This window comes from Notolepis coatsorum (genome assembly GCF_963971535.1).
Source record: "Notolepis coatsorum genome assembly, chromosome: 5".
NCBI lineage: Eukaryota > Metazoa > Chordata > Actinopteri > Aulopiformes > Paralepididae > Notolepis > Notolepis coatsorum.
In genome coordinates, this window is record NC_140169.1 from 191,388,239 (window position 1) to 191,413,957 (window position 25,719).

A 25,719-nucleotide genomic window follows, 5' to 3' on the forward strand; every position below is an offset into this window, starting at 1 on the left:
GCGGGGGTAGTGTGAGCCTCCCACACGTTACACCTCGCCAATGAGAGTTTGCGCTGGCAGGTGAAAATATGTGACGGGCTGCCTCCTCGTGTACCGGAGGGGACACGTGATGCAAGGCTTCTATCCTCCCTACGACCTACCTGTGGGGGGCATATGCGAGCAACGTTCAAGACAGGGGAGGGGAGAATTGGAAAACAGTGAAATTGGGATGGGAGAAAAATAGAAAAATAAGGAGAAAAAGTGGATAAAAAGTTTGTGTTAGAGGTTTATGACCTGCTGGTGCTACAGTTAGCAGCTAGAATCCACCAAAAGCTAGAAGGTCCACCTCTCTTACTACTAGGCTAAAGTTGCCCCCCAGCCTATATCTTCTCTGCAATAAGGAAGGATAAATATAGCGAGCGAAATATAGTGGTTGGGAAACGAGTGTTGAATTCAGACGTGTGGTAGGGTTATCAACGTTGGCAACTAACGTTAGCTAAGCTACTGTCAACGTTGATAGCGTTAGCAATGTCCATTATCAGTGTTGGGAACGTAACGTTACACTGGTAATGTTATTAACAGGCTGCAATTCATCTTGAGGTCCATGAGGTCATCTGAAAATCATAGGATTAAATGCATAGATTATTCATTTGTGCATCATGTTGAAGCTAAAGGATAAAACATGTATACCGGTACATTGCATTTATCTCTTATCTCTCTTTCTGTCTGTCTCTCTCTGTCTCACTCTCTATATCTCATCTCTTTCTCTCCATCTCTTTCTTTATCTATCTCTCCTTTCATTCTAACCCCTCCCCCTCACAGGTGAGCTACGAGACGCAGTGAAAAGCGGAGACTACATGTCTGTGAAACTTGCACTCAATTCCAAAGAGGACTACAATCTGGACCAAGAGGTGTGTTATCTCAGGATATCTCTAAGCCAAGGTTACTCTCTTGCATGGCCCACACCCTCACGTTCATCATAGGAGTGGTCCATTTAAAGCATTCTGCTCTGTTGCATTTTTCAAGAGGAAATTCAAAACAAATCTCAAATGAATCTTGACGGTTTTTGAATTTTAAATTGCAGAGTAAAAGCACGGTTTACTAATTGACATAGCTTGCACCTTGGTTGCCCCTAGTATGTATGTGTGTGAATGGGAGTGATTGTGCAGTCATGGTATAATAATACATATTTTGTGATTGACCAATGTATCTTGATTTGCTCTATTGGTAGAGCAAGGCACTGATAAATGTTGAGGTTCAATACATGCACGGCCTCCACACTAAGCCGCACCCTCAATACTAAAATGCATGCACATGGGTATTCTCAAGTCGCTTAGGATATTTTAACAGTCACCAAATATCATATGAGCTCTCATAGTCGCAAATTATTTTGTGAGTCCATCATATTTGCTCAACATTTAACAACATTTGACATTCGCAACATTTGCGCAGTTACCATTACAAACTGTAGCCTATTTGACCTTCTTTGTGTTTTCATTTGAGTTAGTTTTGGAGCTCTCATGCTTCCTTGTAATATATAGAAACCACTTGGCATCCGCAGGGAGAGGAAATAATTAGATATGACTATATAATAGGGTTTCTCAATGGGGTGGGACCACCCCCCAGGGGGCCTTCAGAGGGCGCTGGGTGCAGAATTGTTGCAAGGGGGACGTTGAGATGCTCAAAAGGGGCGCTAGTTTATTAAGTTTATTTATCATTGTTTTAATATCAGGACAACAACTTGACTGGAACCAGAGATGGGCCTACATGCAGTGAGAACAATCAAAATCCCACTTCAGAAATAGGGGGTGTCACTTTATAGCAAAGAAAATGTTTACTTTGTATAATGCTTAATTTATACACACTTCTGGTAGAAAAAAGTATAATTAGTCAAACTCATCTGAATCCAGAAACTTTTAAATTAATTTAAGATCAAGAAAAAAAAAGTTGAGAACCACTGCATATAGAATGTAGCACTTGTGGTCACGTTACATTTTTGCTCACAATGATATATTTACAAAAAATTTGTATCTTTTTAAAAGTATATCCAAATTAGGGAACATTTCAAGAAAATATCAAAGCTGAGCAGCGAAGAAACGTTTCACTTCATAATATACATCTGCAGATTTGACCACTTTATGCCTACTAATAATTCAGAGCCACAAGACATTCTTCAAGACTCCAGAGCAGTGTTCCTTTGCAGCAAGCAGGTAAGAGACTGAATACAAATTTGTTTTTTTATTGTTTCATGGAACAAAAACACCCAACAGGCTTTTTCTGACCATGAATAATGTAGAGATGTATTCTTAATAGTTTGTGTAGTTTCTTGAGTGCAATGATAGTTTGATTTGAGTATATGTAGCTGAAATACCAGTGATAACTTATAAATAGCCACTATTTGGAAAAGCCCAAAGGTTTATTTTGTTACATGTACAATAATAATAAGACGGTAGTTGTATGCAAAATTACTGCTAATCTAACAAATGAGGCTACATAGTTAGTCTAATTTATGCATCTCAAAGACCTTAAGTTCATTAATAATTGTTTTTTAAATTATACACCTACTTGGCTAACTTACAATGCATAATACCATGCATCATATCTTTCATATGGAAGTGTATCATAGATACTGTATGGTCTTTTCTTACAGACAAAGAAGAAGATACAGTGCAAGAAGCAAATGAAAACATGAAGTGATTGGTCAAGATGCACCCTTTGATGCAGGTACATATTGCTCTCAGAACGTGTTGTATCATCACCACCACCATGATCATCATAGCATAATATGAAAAGCCTGTTGACGTGCACGGATAACTATTATGGTCACAGGAAATAGTTTTTACCATCTCTCACTCATTCTCATCAGCAAAGATTTGAATGTGTAGCTCTCCACTGATAACAGGAAGCTGAAATGGATTTCTGCAAATGGATTTTCACCAGTCAAGAAGTGTTTTCTTATTTTTCTTCTGTGTCTGGCATAATCCTGCAATTTTATGTGCCATCAATGACCTTGTTAGTTTGCCAGGCTCAGAATTTTGACTGTAAAAACACCATTAGTCTCACAGAGGTTTTATTGTATATTTGGGCACCAAAACTGAATTCAACTTTATTTTTGTTTTTCAATAGCAAAGCATTTTCCATGATGTAGGTCTAGTTGTAATGCATATTCTGTTTGTACGTTCCCCTTCTCCATGCAGCATTTCATCCAACATTCCATGACTAAATATTCTTGGTCAGACATTTACAATGTCAAAACGTTGTAGTCGCTGCTTAATACAATAAAGCCATTAACTATTTCTTGAATGGGTCACATGTGGTTTTTGTATTGAAGGTTTGAAAGGTTGATGTTAGGCTAAATGGTTGTGTGGCCATTGCATTGACTTCTGTTTGACTGAGCTTGAAACTTGGGGGCTTTGCCAAGGTGCTCTAGAATTACACAGTAACTATGCAAGCAGATGCTTTCAAAGGGCAATACAAAATATTTTCACCCGTTTCGTTCCCCCCGCCATGTTAGAGAGCAAAACAACAATTTTCAGACCAAATTTGTTAAAAACCGTCCTTCCCACCACTTCATTAGGCTTTTCAAATTGTGCTGGAAACATTTTCATAATATGTATAAAATTTTAAAAAAAAATTACCCTTTTCAAAATTTACCAAACCAAATTGATCGTGGGGTGGATTTGGTCAGAGTCTTACATATACTTGTTCTCTTCCAGGCGTGTGCTATTGACGGGAAGAGATCAGTTGAAGAAGAGAAGAGCTTGATTGAAGACAGAAGTTCAAGTGATCAATTTAGGCTGGGTTTCAACACGGACATGGAGAATATTCCAAGAGATTTTGACGGTCCAGCAGATAACGAAAATATCCCTAAAGAGTTTGACAGTGTAGATGCAGAGGAGGTAGCACTCAAAGAGGATGAGACAGTTCTAAGAAGTGGGAGGTTGAGTCCAAATGAGCACAACAGTGAAAGTAATGCAAACAGTTTGGACGGAAAGCAGCAGAGTCCAGAGCAGGAAGGCAGGTTTTCAGGAGGTGGTTCACCCATGGAATTGGATTTACGTGTTGATCAGGAGAGCACGAGTAATGACACTGAAACCATTCTGAGAGAGGAAGAGAAGAGTCCAGTCATTGAAGAGGAGAGAATGGATGTGGAACAGAGTCGTATTGAGGAAGCAAAAGGCTCGAGCGATGAGGCTGAAGGCATGGAGGGAAGTGACTCAAACGGTACTGGCTTCAATACTCTATCTGCTGAACATGATGGAGCCACAGGTAAGGCAGCTGAGGTGAACTCAAAGGAAACTGTGAAAGCTCGACCGGCCCGCCGCAAGAAACCTGGTGAGGGGAAACAGCCAACAAGGTCAAGTTCAAGGACCAGTAAGAAAGTGCTTGTTACAACATCTAGTGCAATGGATGACGATGAAGAAGTATCGTCCAAAAAGCACTACTGCTTGTATTGCAAAGCAGCTTACACTCATCTCGTGAAGCACTTGGAAAGGAAGCATTCGGATGAAACGGATGTCGCTCATGCTATACACTTCCCCAAAGGCTCCAAAATCAGACAAACCTTGCTCGATCAAATTCGTAGTAAAGGAGATTATCAACACAATTGTGAAGTTCTGAAAAATGGAGGAGAAATGGCGACAAGGAAGCAGCCAACAGATTCCACCACATCCGTGCGTGACTTCCTGCCCTGCCAGTACTGCTTTGCTTTTTACCGCAAAACTGAATTGTGGAAACACGAACGTTCATGCAAAGTGAAAAAGGGAGAGCAAAAACCCACAGACGCAACAAGATGCAGAGTCCAGAGTGCCGCCACTCGACTCCTTCCGACAATGGAATTCTTCACGGGAGGATGTGATGAAATCATAGACATTATGCATCAAGATGATATTTCAAGACATGTCCGAAATGACCCCCTTATTTGCAAGTATGGCCATGCGCTGTCTGCTAAGCATGATCACCACAAGTCACAGTTTGCTTACATCGCGCAGAAAATGAGGGAACTTGGTAGATTTGTGCTCGCTGTGAACGAGCTTGACAGTACTATTCAGTATTTGCATGAAATATGTTTACCGTCCAGATTTGAACTGGCAGTCGAAGGGGCCAAGAAGGTCAGCGGTTTCGACCCAGACTCCAGTAAATTTAAGACCGTTTCCCTCGTCTCAAAGATCGGATACTCCTTGAAACGGGCTGCAGAAATAGCTTTTGGAGAGAGTCGTATGACCGAAGACATTGAGAGGGAGCGCAATGTAAAAAAGTTCATACACCTTCTTGACACGGATTGGAATGGCCGTTTCTCTCGCAGAGCTCTTGTATCTGCCAACCGTAAGCAAGAGATTAAGAAAGTGGAAATGGATAAATCAACACTGACAGAAGATGTGATAAAACTGCACATATTCCTCAAGAAGGAAGGAGATGAGGCAAAGAAGGAGCTTAAAGAAAGCCCCAATCCGTCGACGTGGAGAAAGCTCAGTGAAGCCACGCTTACAGAGGTGTGTCTCTTCAACAGAAGCAGAGTGGGAAACATGGGAAGGATGCTATTGCAGACATACACCAGCAGAAAAAGCAAGAGAACTTTTGTGCCGTCTGCCGATCAAATAATGAAAAGCTCAAAATTGGAGTTGGAGCTCGGCGACAATTTCACCAGGTTGGAACTAGAAGGTCAATGTGGTAGGAACATGCTGGTCCTGCTAACAGAGAGGATGGTGTTGTCAATCGATTTACTCATTGATAACAGAGAGCAAGCTGGTGTGCAAAATGACAACCCCTACGTCTTTGCCCGAAGCGAAGGCTCATCCTACATCAGAGGATCTGACTGTTTCAGAAGAGCTGCACATGACTGTGAAACAAAGAACCCAGAATCACTTATGGCTTCAATGGTTAGAGAGCAGATTGCAAGCTATTGGCAGCTAATGAGCCTCAGTGAAATCGAATTGGACCAAGTGGCCAAGCTGGTGGGACTAAGCAAGCAGGAGTGTTACAAGCTCTCAGAAAACCCGTTGCAGTTGGAGGAAGTAACCAAACGGCTGCTCAAGATGGAACGAACTCTGAATTCAGATGCTCTTCAGACTACAGCAGATGGTAAGAATATTTATTTAGCATTTCTCTAACACTTGTTTCATATAGTATATTTAGTTTTTTTATTTGCTGTTATACCTTTATAAACTGCCTATACCGGTAAATTACCATGAAGCATTGTTTGATAAGTAACATACCGTAATTCCTCTAATAGTAACCGGTATTCAATTTAAAACCGGGTCTCTATTAATGACCGGGTGCGCTGTTGAGCTAAGCAATTATAAGCCGGCCTCCTAATACAAGCCGGGTTTCATGTATATGCTGGCCTGGCTGTGCAGTAAATACCATAATGGTATGGTGTTAATGTTTACCAAGAGAGTAAGCCTACCTCAGAATTGTATAAAACGAAGTTATTATTATTATTATACCAGTATTGTGATTGCACAATTTTACTTTATTTTACTTTTTTTTACCACCTGTAATTGCACTGTTTACTACTGTATTTCATACAGTACTTGGTTTCAATAAATGAACCCAGTACATTTGACTGGGTTCAAACTGACACAAAATGTTGATTTATTCATTATGATCTGTTTGAAAATTAGAAATATAGGCCTCTCTCTTATACATGCCTCCTAATACAAGCCTGGTATCAGCTACAGTTGAAACAAATACAAGCCGGGGTTACTATTAGAGGAATTACGGTATATGAAATACCTTGTATTGTAACCATACTGATGCCTTTTGTCATCCATTCATCCTTTAGGGGCCGTCCCTGTAGTGAACACTTCAAAGAAGAAAGCCTGGAGTGACGAGGAGCAGGTGGCGGTAAAACGCTATTTGGGGAACTTCATCACATTGATGAAAGTCCCAGGTAAAAAGGAATGCAACGCATGTATATCTGCCGAACCAGCTCTGCTAGGCAGGTCTTGGACTGATGTTAAAAGCTACGTGCACAACACACTGCAGGCTGTGAGACGGAAATACCACCAACGCAAAAGTGAAGGTGACGTTGTGTTCTTGAAGAGACCGAAAGAAGACTCAACTAGAAAGATGGAGTTAGCAGGAGACAAAACATCCATTGGCACTATGATGGCAATGCAACCAAATGATTATAAAGATGAATCGACCACAATTCCTATAACCACACCATTCCCTCAAGAAATGTCTCGGATGGTGTCACCATATTCACCCATGAATTCTGCAAACATGGCCCTTACAAGCAGACGGATGATTCCAACTTTTACTCCATTAAATGCTTCAGATACGATGATGGCTCCTACATTTACATCACCGAACGCTAGAAGCGCATCGATGATTCCTACTTTTACGCCACTCAACGCTCCGAGTCCACCAATGGTCTCTACTTTCACACCATTGAATGCCAGAAATACAATGGTTTCTTCTTTTACACCATTGAATCATCCAAGTACATCTATGGTTTCAACATTCACATCGCTGAGCCATTCAACACTAGCGTACCAGACGAGCGCACACATGGCCCCTACAAGTCCCCGGGTGGGCCCAACAAGTGCACCGATAATGCTCGACAGGGCACCTACAAGCCCACACGTGGGCCCAGTTAGTCCACCAGTGGGTCAGGACAGGGCACCTTCAAGTTCTCACGTGGTGCCCATAGGTGCACCTATGGTTCCTGACAGAACACCAGTTGTCCCAACAAGCTCATCCAAAAAGCCTGCAAAAGCGCAGACTTCTCCCATGAAGGCTGTAAAGAGAACCAAGAGGCTCTGGAGTGAAGAGGAACAGGTGGCCGTACGGCGCCAGCTCGGAGACCTCTGTAAACTAGTGAAGGCCCCAGGCAAAAAGGAATGTGATGCATGTTTAGCTGCAGAACCTGCTTTAAGGAGCAGGACATGGAGGGAGGTTAAGTACTATGTACACAATACAATTCAGTCAATAAAAAAGAGAGGCACCACACCCACACCCAAACGCACTGGAGGACGTGCTCAAGAGAGTCACAATTCCGGCATGGACTGGGATGCACCTGTCTATTTGTCCTTGTAAAAATTCCTCAATGAACAATCTGAAAAAAGAAAATCTTCAAAAACTGGCAGGAACGCAGAGGAGGAGAGATCTGTATTGTTGAAATATATGACGGCATGCAAGTTTGGCAGATACAAGTTATTATGAAAGAATATTTGAATGTATCCTATTTTGGACGGGATCCATATCAATCCAAGGCTTCATGCAGAGTTCATGTTCTTCTAGGTATGAAGAGAGAAATATTCAGAATGCAAATGTGATGTATTTGAGAATATGTCCGTTGCATCATGGGTTTTGGTATATTGTTGCATGAATATACACAAAACAAAGTGGATGGATACAATAACATGGTAGCATGGCCCAGAAGCAGCCAGTGAGGTTAGATGGCATTCATGCAGTACAGTGGGATTCAAGGGTTTTGATCTAGATTTGTACAGGCAGTGATAATGTTGTGAACCTGATGTTCTACCAGAGGCTGTATATATGTAGTTCTACAGTTTTTCTCTTCACCAAATGGACACCAATCCAACTGTGTTAAAACTTTTGTGTATATTCTGCCTGTAGTGTTTGTGTAGCATTTGTAGGTATTTTAGAGTTCTCAACCCGGCCTGAAACCTGAACTGACCAAGTGAGTTGAAGCCCAAGATCATCACATAAAATAGAGTCCTAGACTGACCAACCAAACAAAACAAACGAGTCTGTTCTAGACCTGTCTGTTATAGACCTCTCACGTGTGTCTTTTCCTTTCCTGTTTACCAGTATTTCTGCTGCATGTGGGTAATGGGAAAATTGCGTTTCACCAAAGGATGTTAATGTAAACATTTCTAAAAGCCAAATGGCAAGCCCTAAATGAGCGGGTGTTGCAGAGAACACACTGACGCTGGTGACCTGATCTGCTACACTAAGCTGTTTTTGGCTAGTGATTTTAACTTCCGCTTTGCAATTTCAAAATCCCATGCCTTATCGGAGTAATGTATATTAGAAGGCCTTGTTCACGGGAACCACAACCTGCGTGAACACAGGCGAAGCTTAATAGTCTATTAATTTTCCTATAGCTACAGGGGATCATTGATAGACGGGAGCAGCTGGAAATAAGTCACCTGTGAGAGGTCTATTGCTGGAAATCACATAGACAGAGTTCATACACCTTGTGGGACAAGGCTTTTTCAGGCCACGTCAGGCTCGGGCTGAAACTGAGAGCTCTTAATTTTGACTATTGAATCAAGAGTTGGAAAATGCAGACCAGCAAACCTTTGCAACCACTCCCTCCAATATAATGGCTACATGTAGACTGCTCTACCTGACCCCCCCCCCCCCCCCCCCTTCCCCCCCCAAATGTCTGGCCCAAGTGTAATATTGACCTGCTTTAGCCAGTAGCCTCCTTGTAGATGACCCTTGGCCTACAGCACTTGATACGTTTCTGCTGGTATTGTAGTTAGGAGCTCTGTGTGTTTACCTCTTTATTGAAACATTAGAAAAAAGAATTGCTTTTAGAATTTTGTGAATAGGTGTTTAATTTCCTCATTATATATATTTTTTGTATCATGTCTCATAACATGTTTAAGAAGTAGTTCTTTTTTCTATCACTACATATGATTGTTTTAGAAATTCCAAGCCATGTATTTTATTCTTTTTTTTTGTTTACATGTTAATCTCTTTGAACAAATATCTATCTCTGTTATAATTTGTTGAATTACACCTGACACATGCAGTAGGAATAGTGCAAAGATCTACATAATGTCCAAAATGTTGTCCATTTACAGTACAGTAATCATTCAAGAAAAGAAAATAAGACATCCACAGAGCTTTTAGAAAGGTGCGGAATAAAAGTACCCCCCCACCCCCACCATTTAAATATATTCTTTTATTTTGATAAATTCATCCAAAATTAATGTTGTTGCTTACATGTTACAGGCATGTATCCCCTCCATACTTCCCATTTCCCCACGTGGAATGACCCGATTGGATAAATGACATCTATTTATCTATAGCACCTTTAACTACTCATGAGAGGTTAAAAAAACATATATTCCATATGTGATGGGACCAGTGTGCAAAATACCCAGTGTTAATGGGAGGATCACCTGCCTAGTGCTCTTAGTGTTATGTTTCCATACTAAGCCTATCAACTAGGCTATACACACACACATCACCAAGAATCTAATTATCGTTAAGAATAAGGCCACTGTTAACTACACAACCAAGCAACATCTATGCCCTGCAGCTGAATCCACATGGCACACAGTGGACGCCAAAGGGCTGCGCCAGCCAGTTTACTTTGGGCGCCCAAGTTGACCTACGCGTGATTAAAGCAGAGGAGCAGGATCTCTTGTTGACCAGCGCAGAGAAATGTGCTTCTGATGTGAACAGCCGGGCTCATGCGAGGCAGCTGTTCCGCTGGCAGTGTGTCCCTGCTCTACAGTGGTGGAAAGTAACTTAAGTATATTTTAATCAAGTACTGTATTTAAGTAAATATTTTGACATACTTGCACTTTACTTGAGTATTTTCATTTTAGGGAACTTTGTACTTTTACTCCTACATTTCAAAGGAAATATTGTACTTTTTACTCCACTACATTCATCTGAACCCATCAGTTACTAGTTACTTTGGAGAAAAAGATCTTGCATAGAAAATATGAAAAAAAGAGATTGAGCCTGCCAACTTGAAGAGGACTTAATCGGAGCCGGTTAACTGGACCACATGCATAACCGAAGGTTTGAATGCTCCCAATACGCACTTTTGAAGTACATTCAAAATCTAAATGTGATACTCTACTTTTACTTGAGTACAATTTTGTATGCAGGACTTTTACTTTTACCAGATTACTCCTTTATCTGGGTTATTATACTATTACTTAAGTAAAGGAACTGTACTTCCACCACTGCCTCTGTAACCCGACACTCGCACTCAAACTCGATGCGCACAATTGTCATGTGTTAAAAAAATATATATATATATATATATATACACACAGCAAACAGGCCATCGATCAAAAATTATACCATGTTTTTTAAAAATAATGGACCACTGATGCCTTGGATCGGCTTCTTTTTGTTGCAGTCCTGGGTATCTGAAAAGAGAAGAGGCGATGTCCTGCTTTAACCCTTAGGCCATGTCCTGCTTTAACCGTCTGTTAAAGGTAGTGAAACGGTTCATCCAGGATCTTGCATATGGCACTGGATCGAATTTGTCCAAAGGGGTCTGTTTAGGTCCACAGACGGAAGTGAAGACGGGTCCTAATCATGCAGCTTGTTGTGGCACTGGCTGACTGGTTCTTTCTTTCCTCTGAAAGCAGCCAAGTCTAGCGGCGTGTCTGCATTCAATTAAATTTTTGAGGAGTATGCAGCCACGAGGTATTGCATTCACTCCTCTACATTGGAAATTAAGAACAATGTAGACTGCTACTTTTGGTGGGAAGGGGCCATCGGAGGAGCTCTCAGCCTCAACTTGACCTGGACCTGCGGAGTGACTGGGCGGGAGAGGGGCCTCCAACTCAGCCATGCATGTGGTGCTAGCAGCTGCAGCGGCACCAGTGTTGACTGTCCACACAGCCAGTATGGCGGCTGCCTCGCTGAGCTGTAGCGGCTTGGCGGCTGCCTCACTGAGCTGTAGCGGCTTGGCGGTGTCCACATAGCCAGCATGGCGGCTGCCTCGCTGAGCTGTAGCGGCGTCCACATAGCCAGCATGGCTGCCTTGCTGAGCTGTAGCGGCTTGGCGTGCGTGATGGTGTGACCACCAATTAACTGAATGCAACCGTGATGTCGAAACTGGTTTTCAGTTGTACGGGTAACGTTAGGTTTTCTATATGACGGCGCCACCCGTGGAAGAAGGCCTTGCCAGAAACAACCAGGTATTCAATGGCAATATAAGAGGAAACGCCAACACCTGAATTCATATTTGTAAATTTCTTTGCAATTTGAGTAATTAATGCTTAACTTCAGTAACAAAATTAAGTGACACATATGTTTTAAAAGATTTTTCCAGAGACTCCAAATGTTTGCTGTTGAGACCCCGAAGTCTCAATTGTCAATCAAGGGTCTCGAACCCCCAGTGTTTCACACCCTGGATGGGACTCATGCCAAGTTAAGTGCATTTTGTATTGTACCACCATTGTATTACTAACTGCAGTAATGTAAAAGACTATAGAATGAATTTTGTTTTGATGACACGTCATATTTTCTCAGCTAATTTAGACTAAAACCGACTCGATGTAAACTTTTTTTTTAATATAATTACTAGCCTAATAGTATTTGTTACTAATCATTGGCATAGTCACTGACTCAGCACAACCCAGGCATAGCATTTCCTTGTGCAGCCTAGTTAATTTGGTAAACCACCTTCCTATGTCTCTTATAGTATGCAGGATTATGTCAATGAAACTGTTGTTAAGAAAATGTATCTGTTTATATATTATATAATCATCTGTGCTGTTTAGTGTTGACTGGGAAAAAGAATGAGAGGTGGGGGAGGTTGAGTGTTCAGACGACCCCCCCCCCCCCCCCAACATTTCTGTACAGTAGATTGCTTATTTCATTGTTCTCGTATAAACTCAGTGAGTGACACTCATCCTGCTGTAATCAAGTTGCCTTCAGTTATGCTCCTCATCACTTATTGTATGGAACCTATTACATCTGCTTGGACAATAAATTGTTTCTTGGCTAAAACTTTTTAAATTTTGTGAGACAGAAATTATTTTGTATGTGTGTGTGCATGTGTTGTGTGCAGTCGAGGGGAAATCTTCCAAAACATCCGCATAGATTTATGCTGAGTGATTAGGCTTATTTTTTTTTTTATGTATATGTGTGTTGAGATCCACATAGGCGTTTCACCAGGTCGGAGTGTATCAGACGAACACACCAACATTATGGGAAATGGGCTTACGGTCTTCTCCAAAGTCAGACAAGAAGATGGATACCAATTTTTTCTTTGTGCGTTCAGTAGCTATCTAGCTCGGCACAAATGAATGGAAGCGGATATTGACCAGCTAGCTTAGCTGTTGGCCAAAAACACCTCCCCGGGTTTTAAGCTAGGCTAGTGGTGAGAGATGTGGACGTTTGTGGCATTTGAGGTACATTTTCAGTTGTAATAGAAACCTTTTATGGTGGTGAAATGTCTAATGACAACAGATGCTTATTAACATTAAGTATTTTTTATGCTTTTAAGGCAAGAGTCAGACCCAAATGCTCGAAATAGTTTGTTTTGACAAATTGCAGAAGACAAATGTGAGCTCCACATAAAGGTTTGTATTTTGTGTAAACAATCCAAAAGTTAATTTTGATAGATTCTCATCTCTGACATTGTTGGAAATACTTACCAGAATTTAACCATGGAGAGATGCATCTTATATACAATGATTATATAGCAGCTTCATCACAACATTCTACAAGATGGAAAATTAAATAAAGACATCTCAAGATGACTGTACCTGGAACCTGGAGCTTAAAGATGCAATTTAGTTTTGTGAGTGAAGTGAATAATTTCAACTCCAGCTACCTGAAAAGTTATAATTTCACTGCTGTTGTTTACAAACATATTATAATCTTACATTTGGTGCACAGTCCCTGAAAAAAATATTCTAAGAATTACCGTAAATGTAACTGCATAGTGCACCTTTAACTATGAACACACCGTTCTGCAGGACTCCAGCGGTATGTCCCTGAGCATGCTGGCAGCAGCAGGTGGTCAGGACGACATCCTCAGGCTTCTCATTAAGAAGCGTGTGAGGGTGAATGGAAGACAGAAGAACGGCACCACGGCCCTGATGCACGCCGCTGAGAAGGTAACCTGCTGGGACTGGCTTGGTTTCATAAATCTTTCATTCAACATGGATACCAATTCCAGTGACTTCAGTACTGGTTTTAAAATGATATTTCATTACTTATGTAAACATGGGAATGATGACACTCATTACTTGGATGAATGAAGGCACATATTGTCACTGAAATGAGAAAATTATTTCATGTGCAATATTTTGTACATGCCAAATTGCTTTTCAAATGTTCATCAATATACCAGTAGGTATTGGGTTTCAATAGACCATGCAATGCCGCTGTTTTCTAGAGATGCCTGTAGATCAGACAAGGAGGAGGGAGAAGTGGGATATGCCTTAAAGGAACACTCCCAACATTTTGGGAAATACACATATTTGCCTTCTTCAGAGTCGGATGAGAAGCTTGATATGAATTTCATCTGTCCGTTTTGGAGTTGTTGGAAGGCCTATTTCTTAATTTCTGACGGAGCTAGGCTAGCTGCTTCCTACTGCTATTGGCTTTGTAGGTGAGTACCAGGAAGTTGTCATGGATCCAGTGGGAGACGGACGGGTGGAGGTCTTTTAGGACTGGGGTGATGTGGTTTCAGGATTTGGTGTGGGTTAGAAGTTGGGCTGATGCCTTCTCAGTTTGAGTCCTTGGATGGAGCAGCACTGATGCCGTAGAGTGAGCTGCAGTAGTCAAGATGGGAGGAGATGAAGGCGTGAGATCAGTGTTTCACCAGCAGGGTGTTTCTTATGGGATTAAAGCACAGTATACAAAAGAACAAGGGCATTGTCTCCATTTCTGAAGACAAGAACATGCTTCAGGTTTCAGGGGCTGCCCTAAGGATATGGTCCATACTGCAGCACTCCTCCTTAGCACAATTGCATTGTGTGGCATTGTTCATATCTATCTCTATATATATATATATATATATATATATATACCATGATGCTCTGACCTTGTTTCTGGCCAATCCAGACATGGCTATAAAGACCCCTGAAGTAAAGTCCTGAAGTAATCTGTAATCTTTTAATGACTAGGTATGAAGTACTGAAGCTGCTCCATAGAAGGGGGATTGGGAACGTTTTGAGGATGACGCACACAGAGCACCCACCCATATTCTATATTAGTATTATCTATTATTATAATATTATTCATAATATATATATATATTCTGAATGCATGGGTACATTTTCTGTGTCAGAACCGAGAGCACTGTGTAGAATAAAGCTCATTAGATATACAACTCAAACATTCTGCAGGTCTGCAAAAATCAATCTAATTCACTGTCAAGTGTAGCAGCTCCACTTTATACCTGATGGCATAACAGAATTCTTACAAGCATAGTCTTGTTTAATTTTGTGTAGGTGTAGGGAGGCAGGGAAGGAAATAATTAATAATACAAACAAATGAATTATAATAATACAACGAAAGTGCTGGAAAATAAATACGATTCAGACTAGTTTCTTAACTTATTTATTTCAAACTTAGTATAAAATTGTAGAAATTATACATAATATGTCCCCTTTAACAGAGGTGAACAAATATAAGAAAATCAATGGAGTCAGGGAATTAAATACCAATATTCAATTTCAATATCTTTATTTGCTATATAAGTTTTAAAGCAATAGGAGAAATTGAATAAACTACAGACAATACTTTGAAAGATACTTTGACTTCACTTTCAAAACATTCCACATGTTCACACATGATGGTGGGTTCTGGATATTTTCTTCCTTTTGCAATTTTTCCCTGTTACCTGCTTTTTTTCCTTCTTTTATTCAAGTCAAAACTTATAAAGCGCATATATGTTAATATAATATGCATATATTAATATTTCATTTCCTTTGTCCATTTGCAAAATTAACCATAAAAAATCTTCTACAGATAAACCTCTCTCTCCACTATCTTCTCAGTATTCATACACAGTTATGCTACAGTAACAGACAAAGATCCCCCAAAAACAGCAATGATCAGCCACCAGAGAAGTTAGATGAGCCGGTGGATACAACGCACCGCAAGGAGTCCTACAGCCCGATACACACACCCACACCACAAAACCCTTATGGCTCATAGAAGTTCCTTTAGTTCCTGAGCCTCTTGTAAAAGACAGCTGCGACACAAAGGGCAATAACGCAAACAAAGGCCATAATGCCAACTGCCACACCAAGTCCGACGGTGGAATCCTGTCTCTCGCTGGTCAACACCTCGTCATTCAACAGTTCTCCATCAGTATTGGTGATGATCACAGGGGAGGTGATGGTCTGAAGGTCAGCGGGGGTATCTGCAGCTCTTCTCTTCCTTTTGTTGAGGCATTGCTTGAAGGTGCTGCAGGTACTTATCTCACACAGACGGGTGATGCAGTGGAGGTAGTAGGTGGATACCTTCTCATCCTGTTGCTCCAGGAAGCGGAAGGCCGGGAAGTAGAAGCGCGCGCTCTGGCTGTCTCCGTTCTCGACCATGGTGGTGAGCTGGTCCTTGGAGCAAGGCACAAGCAGGTTAAAGAAGCTGGAGTTGTTGGGGAGTGGGGAGATGGAGGCATAGCATCGGTCAAGGAGGACGTGGTACTGGCCGGTCAGGTTGGTTGCCTTGACCTCCACGTAGATGTGTTTCCTCAGTTCAATCCCCCTCTCTGGTATGATCAAGGGCCTGGTGTAGTTGACATCACTGAACAGCTCCAAGCTCAGGGTGCTGATGAAACTCCCATTGTTGTCTTTCACTGCGATGGAGTTAGCCGACACGTCAAGCTGGGTGTTGTTGATCAGGTACTCTAAGGGGTAGGCGCAGGAGTAAAAGTACTTCAGCTCAGCATTATAAGTGATCGTGCCGGTAGTTGGGTCACTGGAACGGACAATACCGCTGATGTTCACCGTCTGGATGTTGGAGAAGTCAGAGAATATCCCCGTGCCGGCAGCGCTGGTGGTCATGAAGATGCTGCCGCATGAGTGGGTCCTGTTCAGGGGGAAGTTGAACCTCACAACAGGTGGATTGGCTGTCTCATCTAGGGTTCCGCTGCAGGCTGGGTCCATCAGGTGGTTCAGGATCAGTAGTGACTCATTGTAGCCAGTGTAGATAGCTGGGCAGATTTCAATGGCTAAACCTATGGAGTTTGTGCCGCATTGTACAGCGATATCGGTGATCTCTGGCCGTCTTGCATGTGCTCCACATTCACTCAAATCTATCTCACTACTTCTGCCAATTGTGATGGCTAAGATGAACAAACTCTGATAATACATTTTGTTATACAGCTTCGAGTTGGGTTTCTATCTGCTGTGCTGAAATCTTGACTCCGTTGCTGCTGGCTGGTGTCTTCTTTGCCACTTAGGCAAATGCTGTTTGATGTTGCTGGGATTTCCTCAGGGATATTTATAGCCAATTCTGTCCTCTAGGATTGGCCAGAAACAAGGTCAAAGCATCATGGTATATATGAACAATCCCATTGTGTTGAGGAGGAGTGCTGTAGTACAGACCATGCCCTTAGGGGGCAGCCCCTGAAACCTGAAGCATCTTCTTGTCTTCAGAAATTGAGACAATGTCCTTCTTCTTTTGTTTGTACTGTGCTTTAATACCGTGCTTAGTGTAATCTAGTTGGATTGGTGGTGCATTAAAGCACGCAACGGCACAAACATGACAATGATGCACCTTGAATACAGTATGATATCATGTATAATATGATATCTAACATGTATTAACTTAAATATGATATCATGTCCTTCCTTTTGTATATGTGAACCATACATACATAATACATACATAGAACCCACCAGCCCTCACTCAGCTCGTCATCAATATCTCCCAGACTCTTTTCCTTGACCTCTCTCTCTCTCGGTGGCTCCAACCTCTCTCTCCTCTCAGCAGCTCCAACCTCTCTCTCCTCTCAGCAGCTCCAACCTCTCTCTCCTTTCAGCAGCTCCAACCTCTCTTTCCTCTCAGCAGCTCCAACCTCTCTCTCCTCTCAGCAGCTCCAACCTCTCTCTCCTCTCAGCAGCTCCAACCTCTCCTCTCAGCAGCTCCAACCTCTCTCCTCTCAGCAGCTCCAACCTCTCTTTCCTCTCAGCAGCTCCAACCTCTCTCTCCTCTCAGCAGCTCCAACCTCTCTTTCCTCTCAGCAGCTCCAACCTCTCTCTCCTCTCAGCAGCTCCAATCTCTCTCTCCTCTCAGCAGCTCCAACCTCTCTCTCCTCTCAGCAGCTCCAACCTCTCTTTCCTCTCAGCAGCTCCAACCTCTCTCTCCTCTCAGCAGCTCCAACCTCTCCTCTCAGCAGCTCCAACCTCTCTCCTCTCAGCAGCTCCAACCTCTCTCTCCTCTCAGCAGCTCCAACCTCTCTTTCCTCTCAGCAGCTCCAACCTCTCTCTCCTCTCAGCAGCTCCAACCTCTCTCCTCTCAGCAGCTCCAACCTCTCTTTCCTCTCAGCAGCTCCAACCTCTCTTTCCTCTCAGCAGCTCCAACCTCTCTCTCCTCTCAGCAGCTCCAACCTCTCTTTCCTCTCAGCAGCTCCAACCTCTCCTCTCAGCAGCTCCAACCTCTCTCTCCTCTCAGCAGCTCCAACCTCTCTCTCCTCTCAGCAGCTCCAACCTCTCTCCTCTCAGCAGCTCCAACCTCTCTCTCCTCTCAGCAGCTCCAACCTCTCTCTCCTCTCAGCAGCTCCAACCTCTCTCTCCTCTCAGCAGCTCCAACCTCTCTCTCCTCTCAGCAGCTCCAACCTCTCTCTCCTCTCAGCAGCTCCAACCTCTCTCCTTTCAGCAGCTCCAACCTCTCTCCTCTCAGCAGCTCCAACCTCTCTCCTCTCAGCAGCTCCAACCTCTCTCTCCTCTCAGCAGCTCCAACCTCTCTCCTCTCAGCAGCTCCAACCTCTCTCTCCTCTCAGCAGCTCCAACCTCTCTCTCCTCTCAGCAGCTCCAACCTCTCTCTCCTCTCAGCAGCTCCAACCTCTCTTTCCTCTCAGCAGCTCCAACCTCTCTCTCCTCTCAGCAGCTCCAACCTCTCTCCTCTCAGCAGCTCCAACCTCTCTCTCCTCTCAGCAGCTCCAACCTCTCTCCTCTCAGCAGCTCCAACCTCTCTCTCCTCTCAGCAGCTCCAACCTCTCTCTCCTCTCAGCAGCTCCAACCTCTCTCTCCTCTCAGCAGCTCCAACCTCTCTCCTCTCAGCAGCTCCAACCTCTCTCCTCTCAGCAGCTCCAACCTCTCTCCTCTCAGCAGCTCCAACCTCTCTCTCCTCTCAGCAGCTCCAACCTCTCTCTCCTCTCAGCAGCTCCAACCTCTCTCCTCTCAGCAGCTCCAACCTCTCTCCTCTCAGCAGCTCCAACCTCTCTCTCCTCTCAGCAGCTCCAACCTCTCTCTCCTCTCAGCAGCTCCAACCTCTCTCCTCTCAGCAGCTCCAACCTCTCTTTCCTCTCGGTGGCTCCAACCTCTCTCCTCTCAGCAGCTCCAACCTCTCTCTCCTCTCAGCAGCTCCAACCTCTCTCTCCTCTCAGCGGCTCCAACCTCTCTCCTCTCGGCAGCTCCAACCTCTCTCTCCTCTCAGCAGCTCCAACCTCTCTCCTCTCGGCAGCTCCAACCTCTCTCTCCTCTCAGCAGTTCCAACCTCTCTCTCCTCTCGGCAGCTCCAACCTCTCTCTCCTCTCAGCAGCTCCAACCTCTCTCTCTCCTCTCAGCAGCTCCAACCTCTCTCTCCTCTCGGCAGCTCCAACCTCTCTCCTCTCGCCGGCTCCAATCTCTCTCTCCTCTCAGCAGCTCCAACCTCTCTCTCTCCTCTCAGCAGCTCCAACCTCTCTCTCCTCTCGGCAGCTCCAACCTCTCTCTCCTCTCGGCAGCTCCAACCTCTCTCTCCTCTCGGCAGCTCCAACCTCTCTCTCCTCTCGGCAGCTCCAACCTCTCTCCCATCTCTCGCTCCCTTCTTTGTGGAAATAGCAGGAAATGTCCACACTGTTAGCTGAATGAATGAATGAATGAATGAATGACTTTATTTGACAATATAAAAAATAAACATGTGACAGAAGAGCACAGTCAGGATATACTGCCAAGGATGAAACACAAAAAAGCTCAGAGCTTATTTCCATTGTGGTCCTTGTAGGGGGGTGGGGGAGTGTGATGCTTAATACATGCATCATACAAAACGTGACATCACAACACATCACATATACCATTTAACATTTATATACATAACAGACTCATACAACATGCAAGGGTGCCTTAAGCTAAGTGTCTAGGTCAAGTATAGTCCCTTTTGAGCCATGTCTTCAGGCTGGACTTGAATCTAACGGCATTGTCTACGATTTTCAGGTCACTGGGCAGACTGTTCCAATAGATAGCTGCTGAATACAGAAATGACTCCTTCCCCATACAGCTCCTGAATCTGACTGGCACACATTTTGAGCTGCGCCTAGTTTGGTATGCATGGGTGTCTCTGATTCGGTTGAAGTAGTTGTTAAAGTACACTGGCACTACCCCGTGCACTATTCTGTGAACTAGGCACATCCCTATCTGGTTTACTCTGTCTTCCACCTTAAGCCATCATGATCTCAAAGTGAGATGGGTCAAGGTGGGTTCGGGCAGGTAGCCTAAGTATTACCCTGATTAGCTTGTTTTGTGATGTCTAGTTTTATTTTCTGACTTTTGGGGGCACTGTTGTACCAGGAGCCACACGCATAGTCATAGTGACACTGTATGAGTGCTCCAGCAAGAATCTTCATCGCTGACTGATCTAAAAAAGAAGCTTGTCTTCTTTTTACTCTGGCCTACAGGATCCAAGATGTAAAATGATTTATAAATTACATTGTAGAGTAATGAGCAATGGAACAATTGCTTTTATTCTTTAAGACACCATTGCACAATGATTTATCTTTAGTAATTAAGAGGTCTAGAGACCATTGAGAATATAAGGTATATGCCCTGCTAATGCATCTAGTCTACATGTCAGACTAACCCTACATGATGCACCAGTCTGTACACATCAGACTAACCCTAACCCTGCATGATGCACCAGTCTGTACACATCAGACTAACCCTAACCCTGCATGATGCACCAGTCTGTACACATCAGACTAACCCTAACCCTGCATGATGCACCAGTCTGTACACATCAGACTAACCCTAACCCTGCATGATGCACCAGTCTGTACACATCAGACTAACCCTAACCCTGCATGATGCACCAGTCTGTACACATCAGACTAACCCTAACCCTGCATGATGCACCAGTCTGTACACATCAGACTATACAAATGGTAAAATAAATGTATTATATACAAGTTATACAAGTCTTAAAACTACCTCAATTTTTCAAATTGAGACTCGATCAACTGCACAGGCTATTTCCAATCATGTGTTGAGATGATACAGATGATACAGATAGACCCCAGTTCAGCAACAAGTTAAGTGACGAACATGCAGGTACAATGGAGTCATCTCCAGCCTCGACTACTGCAACGCACTGCTTGCTGGCCTCCCGGCCACTGCCACCAAGCCTCTTCAACTCATACAGAATGCAGCGGCCCGCCTGATCTCAAACCTACCGAAGTCAGCCCATGTCACCCCACTCCTTAGGGACCTGCACTGGCCCCCCATTGCTGCACGAATCCGCTTCAAGGCCCTCGACCTGGCATACCGTGCGGCAAAGGGAACCGCTCCTGCCTACCTCCGGTCAATGGTCTCTAACTACACACCCTCAAGACCCCTACACTCTGCATAATCTGGCCACCTCAGATCTACTCCTATCCAAGCTCCGGGAGGGTCATCAAGGAGAAGCCGCCTTTTCTCAGTCCTTGCCCCACAATGGTGGAATGAACTGCCCACCACAGTTAGGACAGCTGAAACCCGTCCAATCTTTCGCCGTCGACTAAAGACTCACTTCTTCAACCACTATCTGAAATTAAAAATAAAATAATAATAAAATAAAATAAAAATAAAAAATCTAACCCTAACTAACCTTACTGTCATGCACTTGTCCTAATAAACTAACCTACACTGTAGCACTCGACACTTTTATGAACATTGTTACTCAGCTGATATAGTTGTGCCCTTCCTGATGACTTGTCGTACAGAACTTGTAAGTCGCTTTGGATAAAAGCGTCAGCTAAATGTAAATTGTAAATGTAATGTAAATTTGTCACTTAAAGGGATAGTTACGAATTTTGGACCCCTAGCCTCATTTCTTACTTACTGATGATGATGTTGATCAGTAGAGTCCTTTCTCAGCACAGTCTACTATGCTGTTCCTCAGACTAGCTCTGGCTAGTTAGCCACAATACAATGCAAAGTCAATGGGGACAAGCTCCTGTCTGTACAAGCTGACTTTACTCCACAGTGCACACAAAGTCAAGTTCAGTGAGCTCAGTCAGCTTGTACAGACATTAGCTTGTCCCCATTGACTTTGCATTGTATTGTGGCTAACTAGCCAGAGCTAGTCTGAGGAACAGCATAGACTGTGCTGAGAAAGGACTCTACTGATCAACATCATCATTAGTAAGTAAGAAATAAGGCTAGGGGTCCATAAATCACATCCCTTTAACTGGTTTTGAACTAGGGTGTGTTAATGGTCATGCCATCATTATGAAATCCAATCCAGCACACATTCATTGCGGAGATGGTTCAGGTTGAACTTGAGACAGAAAAAGCTACAACTTACATTCTCACCTCCGGATGCACTGGGCCTAACAAAAATAATAGTTGGTTTCAGGTTGGTTGTCAGTTTGGCCATGGGTAGGTAGGGATTTTTATTTTTTTTTTATTTTATTCTTTCCCACGGCGACTATGGATAGGGAATTTCTTTATTTAATTAACCCTTTCACTGCCACACGACAGAAGGTTAGCCCTTTACTATCACACAACCGACGGCGATGCTCCATCATTAGCATCATTAGCTCCGCATCCGCGGAGCTAATGATGCTAATGATGGAGCATCGCCGTCGGTTGTGTGATAGTAAAGGGCTAACCTTCTGTATTGTCACAGTGAAAGGGTTAACCGGCTGTCGTGTGGCAGTGAAAGGGTTAAAATGTTCACAACAACATGGATGCATGTACTCTGCCAGCATGTTTAATATCCATAATACTAAATGTTTGACTAAGATTTCTATGAAACTGTATTCTTTAAAAAAAAAAAAAAAAAAAAAATGATTTTTTTTTTTTTTAATATATAATTTTTTTTTTAAACTCATAAAAGATATTGGGTCGCACCTAAATCGGCAGGGTCGGTCGGCAACCTGAAACCAACCATTATTTTTGTTAGGCCCTGGTGCGCTAGTGGTGTTGGCTGCCACCATGAAATAACAGATTTTCCCCATATTTCTGTGCCTATTTCCGGAGTTTAGGCAGTAGTGTAGTGACCTATAGTGTAGTGATATAATATTGAATGAAATGTTGCATTATATTTTTACCAACCGTGGAGGTGAGGTGTCCCAGCTGCCATCCCTCGCCACCCTGGATGTCTGCCCCTGTCCTGACGGTAGCAGACACCGGTTGCACTACGTCTATGTAACTGTATGAGACCTGAAGCAGGGCATTGCTGAAAAAGGGCACACGCACTGCAAAAATCTTCCCCCTGGATACATTTAAAAAATATTTACTTAAACATTCTCACCACTTATGTAATGTTTTTCCATCATCTTCCATTAGAATTTCTTGACGACGGTCGCTATCCTTCTGGAGGCGGGAGCCTACGTCAACGCTCAGACGATGACCGGGGAGACGGCTCTGATGAAGGTAGGCAACAGAAAAACATAGAACATCCAAGTAAAAGTATATTCCAAAAAGGAAGGTACAGGAGCACACAGATCATCTCTAGATGATTGTGTGTTCAGTGATACAAGACATTAGAAACATACATACAACACAAGACACATCCGTGTGTTCAGTGATACAAGACATTAGAAACATACATACAACACAAGACACATCAGTGTGTTCAGTGATACAAGACATTAGAAACATACATACAACACAAGACACATCAGTGTGTTCAGAGATACAAGACATTAGAAACATACATACAACACAAGACACATCAGTGTGTTCAGCGATACAAGACATTAGAAACATACATACAACACAAGACACATCAGTGTGTTCAGCGATACAAGACATTAGAAACATACATACAACACAAGACACATCAGTGTGTTCAGTGATACAAGACATTAGAAACATACATACAACACAAGACACATCAGTGTGTTCAGCGATACAAGACATTAGAAACATACATACAACACAAGACACATCAGTGTGTTCAGTGATACAAGACATTAGAAACATACATACAACACAAGACACATCAGTGTGTTCAGCGATACAAGACATTAGAAACATACATACAACACAAGACACATCAGTGTGTTCAGAGATACAAGGCATTAGAAACATACATACAACACAAGACACATCAGTGTGTTCAGAGATACAAGGCATTAGAAACATACATACAACACAAGACACATCAGTGTGTTCAGAGATACAAGACATTAGAAACATACATACAACACAAGACACATCAGTGTGTTCAGAGATACAAGGCATTAGAAACATACATACAACACAAGACACATCAGTGTGTTCAGAGATACAAGACATTAGAAACATACCATTTTAACCCTTCACACATGGGAAGCCTGTTGCTTATAGGCTAAAGACAGGGAGGGGTCAGGCTGGATAAGCAGTTAATATATAACGATGTCCTTTACCACATTCATAAATAGATATCAGTAATTTGTCATTTGCATAAATAATAGACAGCAGATTAACTGTATGTTGAAAACACAATGAACTCACATACACAATGGAGTTAACATAGACAATTGAGGTAATTATGAACTTACATGAAGGGCTCCACTGGGTTTCATCCAGAAGATGTCCTTTATGAGTGAATCAATCGAAGCATAGAAAAACGACCTCCCCCCCACCCTTTCTTGCATGCATGACGAAACATAATACCGATAATCTAGCGTTGATTTCAGTTTGATAATTGATCCAGGCGAGAAATGGCACGATTTATAATGAAATGCAGTAAAACGCTGTTTGGCGTCGTTTCCCGGGGATTACACAGAATCACTCTAAAACTATACCCATATTCACCACGGTATAAAACGAAAATGTATGGATGAAAAAATTATCTGTTTTTTGCATGTTGACCGGAAGAAACTCACTGACAATCGACTATGTTATTAGATCCATAGCTATACTATTTAATATAGTTTTAGCACTGCAAACACCGGCATTTATCCCCATTGAACACAACGGCCATACGCCCATAGCGACCTCTGGCGCTGAACCTGTTAACTCATTGGACGCCATTCACGAATAAATTCGGGTTAACTCACCGACGCTTGAGTGCCAAACCCGAGAAAAGTCGGGTTTTCTATCGTTATTTCTTTTATTCGCTATTCCCATTCATAATCCATCGATGGAGCCTGTGTCATCATTGGGAATGAATCTGAGATCGCAAACGTCCAATACTGCCGCCTTGCGGCCGGTATTGCACATCCTTTGAAACTCTGTCTTGAGCTGTGCGTCGATCTAAAGTGTCCGGGCGGGGTTTTCCTTGTCGGGCAGGACAAGCGTTTATAACGCATGGATTGAGGAGAATCAAGCACTCCCGGTTCATGTTCTTTGGTGGATTATGTTGGCAACACGATCGACATCAATATTTTGAATGGCGATCAGATAATTGGAATATTCTTTTTGGAGTACATCCTAATCAAGGTAAGGGCTATATGGTATCAATCTTGCGTTGATCCAAGAATCCCTTCACTGCGATCCGAGCGTATGTGTGTGTAACGTATTCCGTTGGTGATGATCAAAGCATAGAAAAACGACCCCCCCCCCACCCGTTCATGCATTCATGATGAAACATAATACAGATAATATAGCGTTGATTTCAGAATGATTCTTGATACAGGCGAGAAACGGCACGGTTTTGAGTGAAGTGCACGTATTGCTGCATAGCGTCGTTTTCTGGGATCAGACAGGATTA

General features: G+C 42.9%; 2 protein-coding genes across 5 annotated transcripts in view; one reads left to right on the forward strand and one right to left on the reverse strand.

Annotated features, from left to right (window-relative positions):
• The window catches only part of mphosph8 (M-phase phosphoprotein 8), a 103,352-nt gene that overhangs the window by 33,056 nt on the left and 44,577 nt on the right, over nucleotides 1–25,719 (forward strand). For 2 of the 4 annotated variants that reach the window (XM_084315155.1, XM_084315156.1), the window contains exons 7-9: nucleotides 802–890; nucleotides 3,696–6,060; nucleotides 6,764–12,634. In XM_084315155.1, the coding sequence (XP_084171281.1) occupies nucleotides 802–890; nucleotides 3,696–6,060; nucleotides 6,764–8,022 (3,713 nt within the window). In that variant the 3' untranslated portion in view covers nucleotides 8,023–12,634. Of the gene's footprint in view, nucleotides 1–801; nucleotides 891–3,695; nucleotides 6,061–6,763; nucleotides 12,635–13,640; nucleotides 13,782–23,366; nucleotides 23,454–25,719 lie in introns of those variants that run through there. The other 2 variants (XM_084315157.1, XM_084315158.1) reach the window with 2 other exon arrangements.
• LOC311229239 (zona pellucida-like domain-containing protein 1) lies at nucleotides 15,840–16,991 on the reverse strand (the record flags this gene model as incomplete). Its single annotated transcript, XM_084315306.1, has 1 exon — nucleotides 15,840–16,991. The coding sequence occupies one exon, from the start codon at nucleotides 16,989–16,991 to the stop codon at nucleotides 15,840–15,842; it is 1,152 nt and encodes a 383-aa protein (XP_084171432.1).